Here is a 13,096-nt window from a genome sequence, read left to right on the forward strand (position 1 = left end):
AAATAGCTTATACATTGTAAAATGAATTTATATTTTATCATTTTATTATTTGTCATAATATATTGTGATGTAATTATTGTAAATCTTATATTTGTTTAACAAACCTAACTCATTGCCAACAATTTATTATAATTATTTATAACAAACCTGATTCACTGTAAACTATATAAAACAATACTGGAATTTTGAAACTGACTTTCATGTACACCGTTTGTGTACACTGCAGGTCTGGACTGTGGCCTCCCTGTGAAAGTCAAGCATGCAGAGGTGCAGTATTCCTCCACTACCCCAGGCTCCATGGCTCTGTATGCATGCCACCCAGGCTACACTCCCCTTCCCAGGGCCACCCAGAGCATCTGTAGCAGCCAGGGGTCCTGGAGCCAGCCTCCCGTCTGTGAAGGTTAGTGGAGATTCAAAACCCTTGTTGTTCAAAGTTTGCTCAAGACCGTCCCGCCCTGAAACCAACATTCCAAAATGGTTGGTTGGTTTGGAATGCTGGGAAGACGAGCTGATGAGCCTACAAAATGTCAAACGAGTAGAAACACTCTAAAACAAATTGTAATGTGAAACTAACATAAAGTTTGTATAGCGAGTCAGGGTGCTAACAGAAAGTAGTCAGGCCTTGGTATACAGTTCAGAGTTCTTAAACACAAAACAATTCTGCGGTCTCCCTGTGGGACATAAAGCATGATGCTGCTCTGGCAACATGAGCTACTACATCATTTGTATCACATGAAATAAACAGGCCAAGTACACAGTGAGAGACAAGGAGAAATCCAAATACCTGGATTTCTGTTCATCTTGAGAAATGTTATTAATGGACTTGCATGCAGATTTGTGTTTCTGCTATGGTATTATTCATGAAACTTGTGTAAATATGTGACCCTGGACCACAATACCAGTCTTAAGTTGCACGGGTATATTTTGCAATAGCCAAAAATACATTATATGGGTCAAAATGAATGATTTTTCTTTTATGCCAAAAAATCATTAGGATATTAAGTAAAGATCATGTTCCATGAAGATATTTAGTAAATTTCCTACCGTAAATCTATCAAAATGTTAGTTTTGATTAGTAATATGCATTGCTAAAAACTTTATTTGGACAGCTTTAAAGATGATTTTCTAAATGTTTTATTTTTTTGCAAACTCACATTCCAGATTTTCAAATAGTTGTATCTCTGCCAAATATGGAATAATCAATGGAAAGCTTATTTATTCATCTTTCATATGATGTATATACCACTGTGTGCAGAATTATTAGGCATGTTGATAATCTGATCATATTTTTTTTCCAAACACATTTTACCAATTTCAAACCACATCAGTCTTAATAACTACTGTTAATTTTGTATTTAATCATTTATGTGTGATATATAATTGTCCATGAAGGCTGGAAGTGAAAAACTCCTTATATTCAGGTGTGCATAATTATTAGGCATGTTTTCTTTTACAGATAAAATGAGCCAAAAAAGATATTTAACCCAGACTGAAAAGTCCAAATTATTAAATGCCCATGAGTAGAATGCAGTACTAATGCATTACAAGAATTTGCAAAGTTAAGGCTTGACCATTGGACAGCAAAATGCTTGTTGAATCTGCATGGTCAGAAAAAACAGGTGGAGAAGAAAAGATGCATGTTAACTGCAAAAGAATTAGGAATTAAGGTGAAGAATTAGGTGTGACACCATCAGGAACCGTTTAGTCTCCAGCGCCACCATTTTCCAGAACTGCAACCTACCTGGAGTCTTCAGAAGTGCAATGTGTCAGGTTCTCAGAGACTTTGCTTGGTAAAAAATCCTAAAAAAATGCCCCTGACAATAAGAATAACAAGCTGACATGTTGTGAAATACATGAAGACTGTTTTTATAGGCTTTATAGACAGATAAGTTGAGAGTGACTCTTGAAGGATAAGCATCACGTTCTCTTGTACCTCTGATTCAAGAATTTATCTTCCAAAATCTGGCAGTAAGTTTTGGGAGTTCATTTTAGTCCATCTCTGCAAGTCAGACTTTTCAGGATAGGAGACTAAACATGAACTCCCAAAATGTACTGCCAGATTTTGGAAGATAAATTCTTGAATCAGAGGTACAAGAGAACGTGATGCTTGTCCTTCAAGAGTCACTCTCAACTTATCTGTCTATAAAGCCTATAAAAAAAAAAAAAAAAAAAAAAAAAAAAAAAAAACTGTCTTCATGTATTTCACAACACGTCAGCTTGTTATTCTTATTAAGTCAGGGGCAATTTTTAGGATTTTTTACCAACAAAGTCTGTGAGAACCTGACACATTGCACTTCTGAAGACTCCAGGTAGGTTGCAGTTAAAATAGTGAAAACGGTGGCGCTGGAGACTAAACGGTTCTGATGGTGTCACACCTAATTCTTCACCTTAATTCCTAATTCTTTTGCAGTTAACATGCATCTTTTCTTCTCCACTTGTTTTTTCTGACCATGCAGACTCAACAAGCATTTCGCTGTCCAATGGTCAAGCCTTAACTTTGCAAATTCTTGTAATGCATTAGTATTGCATTCTTCTCATGGGCATTTAATAATTTGGACTTTTCAGTCTGGGTTAAATATCTTTTTTTGGCTCATTTTATCTGTAAAAGAAAACATGCCTAATAATTATGCACACCTGAATATAAGGAGTTTTTCACTTCCAGCCTTCATGGACAAACATCTATCACATATAAATGATTAAATACAAAATTAACAGTAGTTATTAAGACTGATGTGGTTTGGAATTGGTAAAATGTGTTTGGAAAAAAAATATGACCAGAATATCAACATGCCTAATAATTCTGCACACAGTGTACAGTGTTGGGGAAAGTTACTTTTAAAAGTAATGCATTACAATATTGAGTTACTCCCTAAAAAAGTAACTAATTACGTTACTTAGTTACTTTTTATGGAAAGTAATGCGTTACTTTACCTTTGCGTTACTTTTTAAATCTGGGCAGGACTTGCTTCTTTGTTTTTATTATAAAAAGTTATATTTTTGGCAAATGTAAAAGCCTTTTCACACCAAAAGTCACGCAAGTAAATTCAAGTCTGTACAGTAGACCGCAGAAGAAAAAAAAGTCAACTCTTCAGTAATAATTTGTGTTTAATTTGTAGTAATAATTTGGATCATCGAAGGTCGGCATCGGTTAATCAAATGGGATTAAATGCATAAAGGATATTTGTATTGTTTAACATATTTAATTATTGCAGGTTTGCGTAATATTCTGTGTTGAATTTCACTGTTTTTATTGATTTTGAGGAATACTGAATCTGTTTTTTGTGAGTGAGATGAATTAATGCATGTTCACATTTATTCTAGAACTAACATCTTACTCCCGATTTCTCTCAACATGGGGACAGGAGAGCTTTTATTCAATAAATGGGGGGAAAGTACACTGTAAAAAACCATTTGTTGAGTCAACTTAAAATAATTTGTAACCTGGCTGCCTTAAAATTTTAAGTTCAGTCAACTCAAAAACAGTTTATTCATCTTGAAATGTTAAATTATACTAAGTGACAACTTAGATATTTGATTTGAATCAACTTTTTAAGATAACAATTTTAAGGCAGCTGGGTTACTTACCCATCTGTTAAGTTTAGCAAACACAAATATCTAAGTTGTTACTTAGTACAACTTAACATTTCAAGTTGACTAAACTTATTTTAGTTGACTGAACTTAAAATTTTAAGGCAGCAGGGTAACAAATTATTTTAAGCTGACTCAACAAATTGTGTTTTTTATTTTTTACAGTGTAACTGACGTTACTTATTTGAAAAAAGTAACTCAGATATTTTCTTGTCAATTAAAAAGTAATGAGTTACTTGGAAAAAGTAATAATATTACGTAACTCGCATTACTTGTAATGCATTACCCCCAACACTGTGTATGTCAATTTCAAAAAAGTAACCCTTATGACTTGGTCCAGGCTTACATATGAGCATGTGCTTTAATTTTTTTATGTGGATGAAATTTTATTTAAACGAAGGAGGAAAAACACAGTTTATAAAATGTTCATATTGACTAGGCCTAAGTTACATGTCCAGGAATGCTGTGGAATCTTCTGGACTTCCTTCTCAGCGGCCAGCTGGTGGCACTTGAGAATGCTTCGGTGGCAGTGTTTTTCCAGCTGAGACACTTTGTTTGCTATGATTTGGAATATCCACGGCAGTAACGTGTTACTAGTATCTAATTTTTTAGAATATTACTGAATATAAAAATGCAGTAACAGACAATATTATTAACTTGCCATTCTTGTACAGTCATTATACAAGTAGGGTAATAGTTAGTCCGTGTAGTATTTGTCCTGCCTCCTCCACCATTGACTGGATGACTCCAAAAAGTGAAAGTGACAAGTGCTGAATTTTACTAGTTTTCAAAAAACAAAAAAAGAATGACTCTCATTATCCCTGTTTTTCCCCCAGAGATAAATGAGTGTTTATCTCAGCCATGTATGAATGGGGGAACGTGTCGTGATCGGGTAGCCTCCTACCTGTGTGAATGTGAAGATGGTTTTAGCGGCCAGCGCTGTCAAACAGGTAATACACTGCATATTTCTTGCTTATTCTTTATCTTATGTCATATTGATATTTTGATATTAGATATTTTGACACATCATTCTGTAAAACCTGGCTTGAGTTCAGATTTCTCCGAATGTTTTGACAGATATTGACGAATGCCTTTCCGAGCCATGTAAGCACGGAGGTACATGTGAGGACCAGCCTGGCTCTTACTTCTGTCACTGCCAGCAGGGCTATGCCGGACAGGACTGTGAGATAGGTAACATCGCCAGGAATATGTTAACTACTATGGACTTGTGTTTTGTTGTTTACAGCCTTGAATCACAGTGGACTTAATTTGGCTTTTCCCCCACTGATCAACAGAAAAAGACTTTTTAAAAACGTGATAATATGGAAGCCCGTTTTTAACCCCAATAAAAAAAAGGTAATTGCGACTTTCTATCTCACAATTCTGAATTGTGTGATATAAACTTGCAATTGCGAGAAGAAACCTCAGAACTGCCAAATATAAACTTGCAATTCTGAGAAATAAAGTCAGAATTGCGAGATATAAATTTGATTAAAAGTTTATATCTCGCAATTCTGACTTTACAACACAAAATTGTGAGCCAGAATTGTAAGATATAAAGACTTTCTATTTTGAGAACATGTGAGTCTTTTTTCCCCTCTCAGAAATGGTCTGTCACACACAATAGTGAGTTTATATCTCAGAACTGCAAAAAAAAAAAAATGCAGAATTGCGAGATACAAACTTGCAGTTGCAAGAAAAAAATCTGAATTGCAAGAGAAAAAAGTCAGAATAACAGGGTTTTATCTCGCAATTCCGATTTGATTTCTCGCAATTGCTAATATATATCCCACTATTCTGACTTTATAACTCAATTATCAATTTTGAGTTTTTATCATGCAATTCTGAGAAAAAAGTCAGAAAATATGAACTCAGAACTGTGAGAAAAAAGTCAGAATTGTGAGATATAAACTCATTTCTCAGAAATAAATTCAGAATTGCAAGAGAAAAAGTTAGAATTGTGAGTTTTTATTGTGCAATTCTGACTTTATAACTCGCAATTGCGAGTTTGTATCTTACAATTCTGAGAAAAAAGTCAGAATTGTGAAATGAAAACTTGCAACTGCCTTTTTATTTTTTTATTTTTTACTCAGTGGTGGAAACAGGCTTCCATACTGTGGTCTTGAATACAAAAAAGTCAAGCAGAATTGTTCTCAGAAGTTTGACAGCCATTTAATATTAACTAAATCATTGAGGCAGCCAGTTGGTTTAAAAGTGACATGAATGGCCCAATTAAGATTAATTTAGTTTAGCTAAGGGGTTTCATTTGATTGTAATATAAATACACTTCTTTCTGAAATGTCCAGTTTCTGGTGAGTCAATGTTATGGAAGAACTTACATTTAGGTGAAAAAAAAAAAAAAAAAACATTCCAGGCAGCTCCAAGTGACTTTGTCAAATGTAAAATATATCCAAGCCACCATGGCACAGATGATCTATGTCTTTAAAACTGAGTGGTAAAAATGCATAGGGAAGATTTGTGCAGGAGGCCACTGGCAATTCTGATGATGATACAAGATTTGGAAAACCAAAAATTATCAAGGCTGTGCAGATAACTGTTGCCCGAATGCTTCTGAGGGTGAATGGCAAAGAGAAGCAGGTATTTAAAATGTCATAGAACAGCTCAGCTACAGTCTTCTAGAAGGCATGTGGAAGACTTCCACCACCTAGAAGGTTCCAAGGTCTGATGAGACCAAAACTGAGTTTTGTTTTGTTTTTTGGCTAAGTTCACAGTGTGTATAATCAGAAACACATCTTCCCTAATTTGTGTGAAACATTGTCGAGATCAATCTCTGCAGAATGCCTAAAAACCCTTGATAAAAGTAAAAGATCAAATGAATGCAGCAAAATACTGAGAAATCAAGAAGGAAAACCTGATGGAGTCTGCAAGACACCTACCGGGTTGGCTTGGAAAAAGGCCGTACACTCAGTCTCCATGTAACCTGAATGGGGAAAAACTGCAGTGTCCAGATGTGCAAATCTAATGTTATTCACACAGACTCAAATCTGTTATTGCTGCCAAAGGTGCATCTGCTAAACTCAAACACTTGTGCAAAACATTAGTTTGTGTATAATAACCATAATAACGAATCTGTAGAAAATAGTTTTGATTTTGACATTAAAGAATATTTGTCTGTTGATCAGTGTCAAAAAATCCAATTAAACTATCTGTGACTTTGTAAAACATCAAAACTATGCTTTTTATAGACAGTTATTTTGCATCCTTAGGGTGGTATTACAGTATGAAGCATCTACCAGAAAACATAGGGCTTTTGCAAACATAAAATTATGCTTGTAGCTTATATAGCAATAAACTCAATAACCTACATAAAGATGTGCTACATTATGGTAACTATAGAAAGAAAAACAAACCTGTTTTTGTTGAGCCTTGATTCCCAACTCATTTTCCAGCTTGCATCTACAACTGTTTTTGTCATTCTGTATAATCCGCTTACCCCTTGATTCTGACTTACAGTAAATCTGATTTGATACACAAAACACTTCACACCTACTTTATCACCTACAAGCATCCCACCTTTCAGAGTGAAGGATTTTCCATCTTATGATACAGATGTGTTTTTGTTTTGCAGAACAGGATGGATGTGAGCCAAATCCTTGCTTGAACGGAGGTGTATGCCGGGGCTACAGGAGGAACCACCTGTGTGTGTGTAAAGAGGGTTATGTTGGAGACCGCTGCCAGACATGTATGTTGACCATTATTAAATATTACACCTGAAAAAGTGCCCAATACATCACAAATGAAAGAATAAATAAGAAGTATCAAAATTGTGACACTGAGGGAACTATGAGAGAAAAAAGTTGCCTATGACAAAAACAGTCTGCTTTCTGCTGTTACATTGATCTGAATTATTAAAATCCTCACAAACACACAAAAGTATTTTTCTAGGTGTGAATAAAATCAAAACTGTCAGTGAAATCTGTGTTCTGGAAGTCTAGGGTTGTTACATTAGCTCTGCACCTTTGTCAGAAAGGGTGTTTTAAATGTAAAGTCTCAATTGGTCCTCTGTTGCCGTCTAGTGGAGAACCCATGCGTACTGCAGCCGTGCGGGAACCGAGGCGTCTGTTGGAGTGATAGAAGGGGAAACTACAGCTGCGCCTGCAGGGTGGGCCACACAGGGAGAGACTGTGAGAGAGGTCAGCTCCTGATCTTCCATTATTCAAAATCAACCCATATCCATTCATTTTATTTAAGTGGAGGCTATTTAGAAAGAAACTAGATATTAAGATAGAATGGAATTCAGAGTTTGTGTTTTTACTGGCAACATAATTTGCTAAATTGCTTCCAGGGAAGTTATTAATTATTCAGAGATATGGGAAGTTTGTTACTTAATACAAACTTAAAATATATCCATTCTTTGGTATGTATGCATTGTGTTCATAACAAATTTATTTTCCAATCGTATTTTAGAGCAGTTGTTTTTAAAGGAGAAGTTTACTTCCAAAATTTACAGATCATTTATGCACCCCCTTGTCATCTAATATGTTCATGTCTTTCTTTCTTCAGTCGTAAAGAAATTATGTTTTTTGAAGAAAACATTTGAGGAAAATTATGCCAGCCATGGAAGAAGGTCTCATCTAGTGAAACAACTGGTTATTTTCTGAAAAAAAAAACAACAAAACAGTTTATATACTTTTTAACCTCAAATGCTCATCTTGTCTAGCTCTGCGTAAACTCTGTGCATTCCGGGTCAATATAGTTAGGGTATGTCAAAAAACTCCCATCTCATTTTCTTCTCCAATTTCAAAATCGTCCTACATGACCTTTTTTTGTAAAGGGCGTTTGATCTTCTTTGCACATTCACCTTGTAAACACTGGGTCGGTACTTCTACAGCGATGTAGGATGATTTTGAAGTTGGAGGAGAAAATGAGACGGGAATTTTGCAACATACCCTAACTGTCTTGAACCGGAATACACAGAGTTCACGCGGAGCTAGACAAGATGAGCATTTGCAGTTAAATAGTATATAAATTGTCTTTTTTTTTTTTTTTTTAGAAAATAACCGATCATTTTGCTAGACAAGACCCTTCTTCCTCAGCTGGGATCATTTAGAGCCCTTTGAAGCTGCATTTAAACTGCATTTTGGATGTTCAACCTCGGGGGCACCATAGAAGTCCACTATATGGAGAGAAATCCTCAAATGTTTTCCTCAAAAAACATAATTTCATTACGACTGAAGAAAAAAAGACACAAACATCTTGGATGACAAGGGGGTGAGTGAATAATCTGTACATTTTTGTTCTGGAAATGAACTTTAACCTTTTTCATTTCAAGGGTTAATTCCCCATATAGGCTAATAGGTTTCTTAAGAGTGTATAATTTAAATGAATTAAAAAAATTAAATATAATTAATATCATTTAAAAAAAAAAGTTTCTGAATTACAGTAGTTTTTCAGGGATCCAACTTATTTAACCAGTGAATTTACATGATGTTTCCAGGTATTGGTGATTTATTGTTCAAGTTATTTATTCATTTATTTTACTCACTATATCTACTTTTTTATAGCTATACACAGCTAGAAAAATATAAATTCTTTCATAAACTCTTAAAACACCATGGGCAATTTATCTAGAAATATCTTTTTGTAACTTAAGCTACCTCATACTTTAAAGAAAAAAGGGTGTAAATTAAAAAAGATATGTTTATTTTAGTGTTTTTAAATAAAATAAATGCTTGTTTTTCCACAGCCCACTAGTTAAGGGATAGTTCACCCAAAAAATGTAAATTCTGTCATTAATTACTCACAATCATGTCGTTCTAAACCTGTAACACTTTCGTTCATCTTCCAAACACAAATTAAGATATTTTGATGAAATCCGAGAGTGTTCTAACTTTTCTGACTCACACGTTCACAAAGGTACCCTGACCATGTGTGTGCATTCAAACAAGATGCAGCTCATCTGGGTTCTTGTCAGCAGCACCACATGCATGCAATGTGTACTCTTTTAAACATGCCTTGAATACTGACACGGAAGAAAAGAAACTTGAGTAAAGGCGTTGTTTTTGTTTTCTTTGCACATTAAAAGTATTCTTGTAGCTTCATAAGAGTAAGGTTAACCCACTGATGTAACATAGATTATTTTAATGATGTCCTTACCACCTTTCTGGACCTTGAACGTGGTAGTTGCATTGCTGTCTGTGCAAGGTCAGAAAGCTCTCAGAATTTATCAAAAATATCTTAATTTGTGTTTCGAAGATGAACAAAGGTTTACAGGTTTGGAACGACATTAGGGTGAGAAATTAATGACAGACTTTTCATTTTAGGTGAACTATCTCTTTAAGAACCACTGGTTTAGAGGGTATTTGCATTATTTATAATACTTTCACTGTTCCCAGACCTGTTGCCTCCATCTGGCCTACATGTGTTGCGGGTAGAAGAAAATGAAGTCGAGTTGCGCTGGGATCAGTCAGATGCCACTCAGAATTTAATTAGCGGCTTTGCTGTCGCCTTTGCTCCTATTGGTCGTGGACCGAGGAAGACAGACTTCCTAGAGAAGCAGCATTCTACCTATGTACTGCAGGGCCTGAACCCCGGACAGCTTTACAACATCTCCACCTTCTCCGTCAAACGCAACACCAACAGCAATGACATAAGCCAGCCGGCTTTTGCTCTCATCCGCACTAGTGAGAGCTCCCACTTTTTCTTCTGTACCTACATGGTGATTATGTCACATCCTGTTTCCTTAGCACAATGTGACAGCTGGATTTAAATATATGTTTCTTTTCATGCTTATTTGTTTTGGCCCTTAAATATGAATGTTATTTGTATGATTTTTCAATGTGATTTGTTTTTTCTCAATTTTTACACGAAAATGAAGCTGAACTAACATGTACATGTGGAGTATTTACTCATACTCATCTTCTCCTTTTCTGTCTCAGGGCCACGTAAGGTGGAACAGCTGGAGGTCATGAATGTGTCATCCTCGCAAGTATGGCTGCGGTGGCTGGTGCATGTTGGCCGCCATGCTGCGATCAGTCAGGTTCGGGTGTCCCTGGTGCCTGCAGATGGTAGCGGAGCTCGCACAGCCGTGCTCAATAGCAGCGTCACAGAGTACACCTTCAGGTCAGTCATGACACAGAACAAGATCAGCACATGCATGCAGAAAAATAAAACAAAATTCTGCAGATTGCATAGTCTTAACACAAATATGAAAATTCTGTCATCAATTACTCACCCTCATGTTGTTCCAAAGGCTTAAGACCTTCGTTCAGCTTCAGAATACAAAGTAAGATATTTTTGATGAAATCTGAGTGCTTTCTGACCCTGCATAGACAGCAACGAAAAGGTACTCTTGTGAACATGCATCAAAGACTTAAAGTTGTTATATAATGTTGTTATTTTTGTTTTCTTTTTACACAAAAAGTTCTCATTGCTTCATGAAATTAAGGTTGAACATGGAGTCACATGGAGTATTTTAACAATGTCCTTAAAGGAGAAGTCCACTTCCAGAACAACAATTTACAAATAATTTACTCACCCCCTTGTCATCCAAGATGTTCATGTCTTTCTTTCTTCAGTCGTGAAGAAATTATGGTTTCTGAGGAAAACATTTCAGCATTTTTCTTCATATAATGGACTGGTATGGTGCCCCGATTTTGAACTTCCAAAATGCAGTTTAAATGCGGCTTCAAACAATCCCAAATGTGGCTGTAAACAATCCCAGCCGAGGAAGAAGTGTCTTATCTAGCGAAACGAAAAATACACTTTATATACTTTTTAATGCCAAACGCATTATATGTGAATCTTTGTTTTCAAAGTGGACTTCTCCTTTAATACCTTACCGGACCTTGAACGTGGTAGTTACATTGCTTTCTATGCATGGTCAGAAAGCTATTGGATTTCATCAATAATATCTTAATTTGTGTTCTGAAGATGAACGAAGGTCTTACGGGTTTGGAACAACATGAGGGTGAGTAATTAATGACAGAATTTTTATTTTTGGGTGAACTATCCCTTTAAGAGAATGATCCTGTAAATCTAGTCTGCTGCAGCCTTCAAGTGCAGTCAGAAATATCATTTACAAGTTCTGAGCACATGAATAACCGTATTTTTCCCCCCTTACTGTACAGCCAAATAACGTGTCATAATATAATAATGAATCTCTGGACCTAGAAGTAGAAGTTTCTGAAAGTGCACTTGAAGGCAGCATGTGAAAAGTGGCTATCAACACATCATAAAACAACAATTTGCACAATGGTTGACAATCTTCTGCTTTGTAGTTAGAACGCTTGCCTGTAATATACGTATTAGCCACTAGATGGCCACAATAACATCTCATGCTTGCCTGTGTATTTGCAAGTATGTTGACTTTAATAGCTTAATAGTAAAGAACTGCACTGCTCAATATGATTTACATATACTCTTTAAAAATTCACCTTTTGTGTTTCACGGAAGAAAGTCATGCTGGTTTGTGTTCATGACATGTGAGTAGCCACATTATGACAGAACTTGGTTTTGGTTGAACTTAACTAGACAAAACTTAATAATAATTCCCTTACAATATTATTATTAATAGGCATATTATTAACATTTAATATACTGTAACATTATGTACCAATGTGCTCAAAGTAATAAAAAAAAAAAGTAGAGCTTTAATGGAACAGTTTGCCACAAAATTAAATTTCTTATTAGCCTAATTACAAATAATTAACAAATAAGAGAAATACTTAAGAGAAATATTTTTGTTGTTCTCTTTTTTAGGGACATAACCCTAAATGACAGGTTATAATTATAATGCAGTTTTGAAATTGATTAGTTATAAACATGATTGTTTGTTTTCTTTTTCTTTCTTTTTTTTTAACCATGACCAATATTAAAGTTTTCATTTAGCTATTTAAATAAATAAAGTTTTACATAATTAAATTTGGGTAATTTAAATCTTTATGCTATTCAGGGTGCTGTCTTTAAGACCTTAGGTTAAATATCATATTGAGTTTAACGTGGATCAAAAATGAGACTGTGATGAACAGACAGTCTTTGCAATGACACTTCAGTCCCTCACAGACTTATTTTCATTCCTGGTCTATTAAACCAATCATAGTAAATTTCTTTTGCAACAAGCTGCCTCTTGATATTTCAGCCGAAGAAATTTTCCATATTGCTACTCTAACATCATTTTCATAAAGTGTGTACACCCTGCTGACATGTTTACCTGTTGTAGTTTATACACTTGTCGTGTGTCTATGAAATAAACTGACAGCTAAAATTTGTCTGCCCTAAAACTAATTTGTTGTTGCCGTAGTTGTTGACATTTTGGTGCATCACTACATTTGATACAATATTCTGAGATCACATAAAGATTTAAAATATGAACATGAAAAACACATATTGTACTGATTAGTTGTGTGTAACCCACAGCACATTGCTCCCAGGTCAGATGTACACAGTAGACGTAGTCACACAGAGTGGTTTGCGCCCTGAAGACCTGCCATCGACTAGCAAATCTTCTGGGCCACTACACTTTTGGACCAGTGAGTATCTCTTCAGC

At 35.3% G+C, this 13,096-nt stretch overlaps 1 protein-coding gene across 1 annotated transcript in view; it reads left to right on the top strand.

Moving 5' to 3' along the window:
* Positions 1-13,096, top strand: part of sned1 (sushi, nidogen and EGF-like domains 1) — a 47,535-nt gene that overhangs the window by 26,791 nt on the left and 7,648 nt on the right. Inside the window, 8 exon segments of the mRNA XM_051111475.1 lie at positions 227-400; positions 4,425-4,538; positions 4,666-4,779; positions 7,178-7,291; positions 7,626-7,742; positions 9,945-10,232; positions 10,488-10,671; positions 12,967-13,079. Of these exon segments, the coding sequence (XP_050967432.1) occupies positions 227-400; positions 4,425-4,538; positions 4,666-4,779; positions 7,178-7,291; positions 7,626-7,742; positions 9,945-10,232; positions 10,488-10,671; positions 12,967-13,079 (1,218 nt within the window).

Source organism: Labeo rohita, chromosome 6 (assembly GCF_022985175.1).
Source record: "Labeo rohita strain BAU-BD-2019 chromosome 6, IGBB_LRoh.1.0, whole genome shotgun sequence".
Taxonomy (NCBI): Eukaryota; Metazoa; Chordata; class Actinopteri; order Cypriniformes; family Cyprinidae; genus Labeo; species Labeo rohita.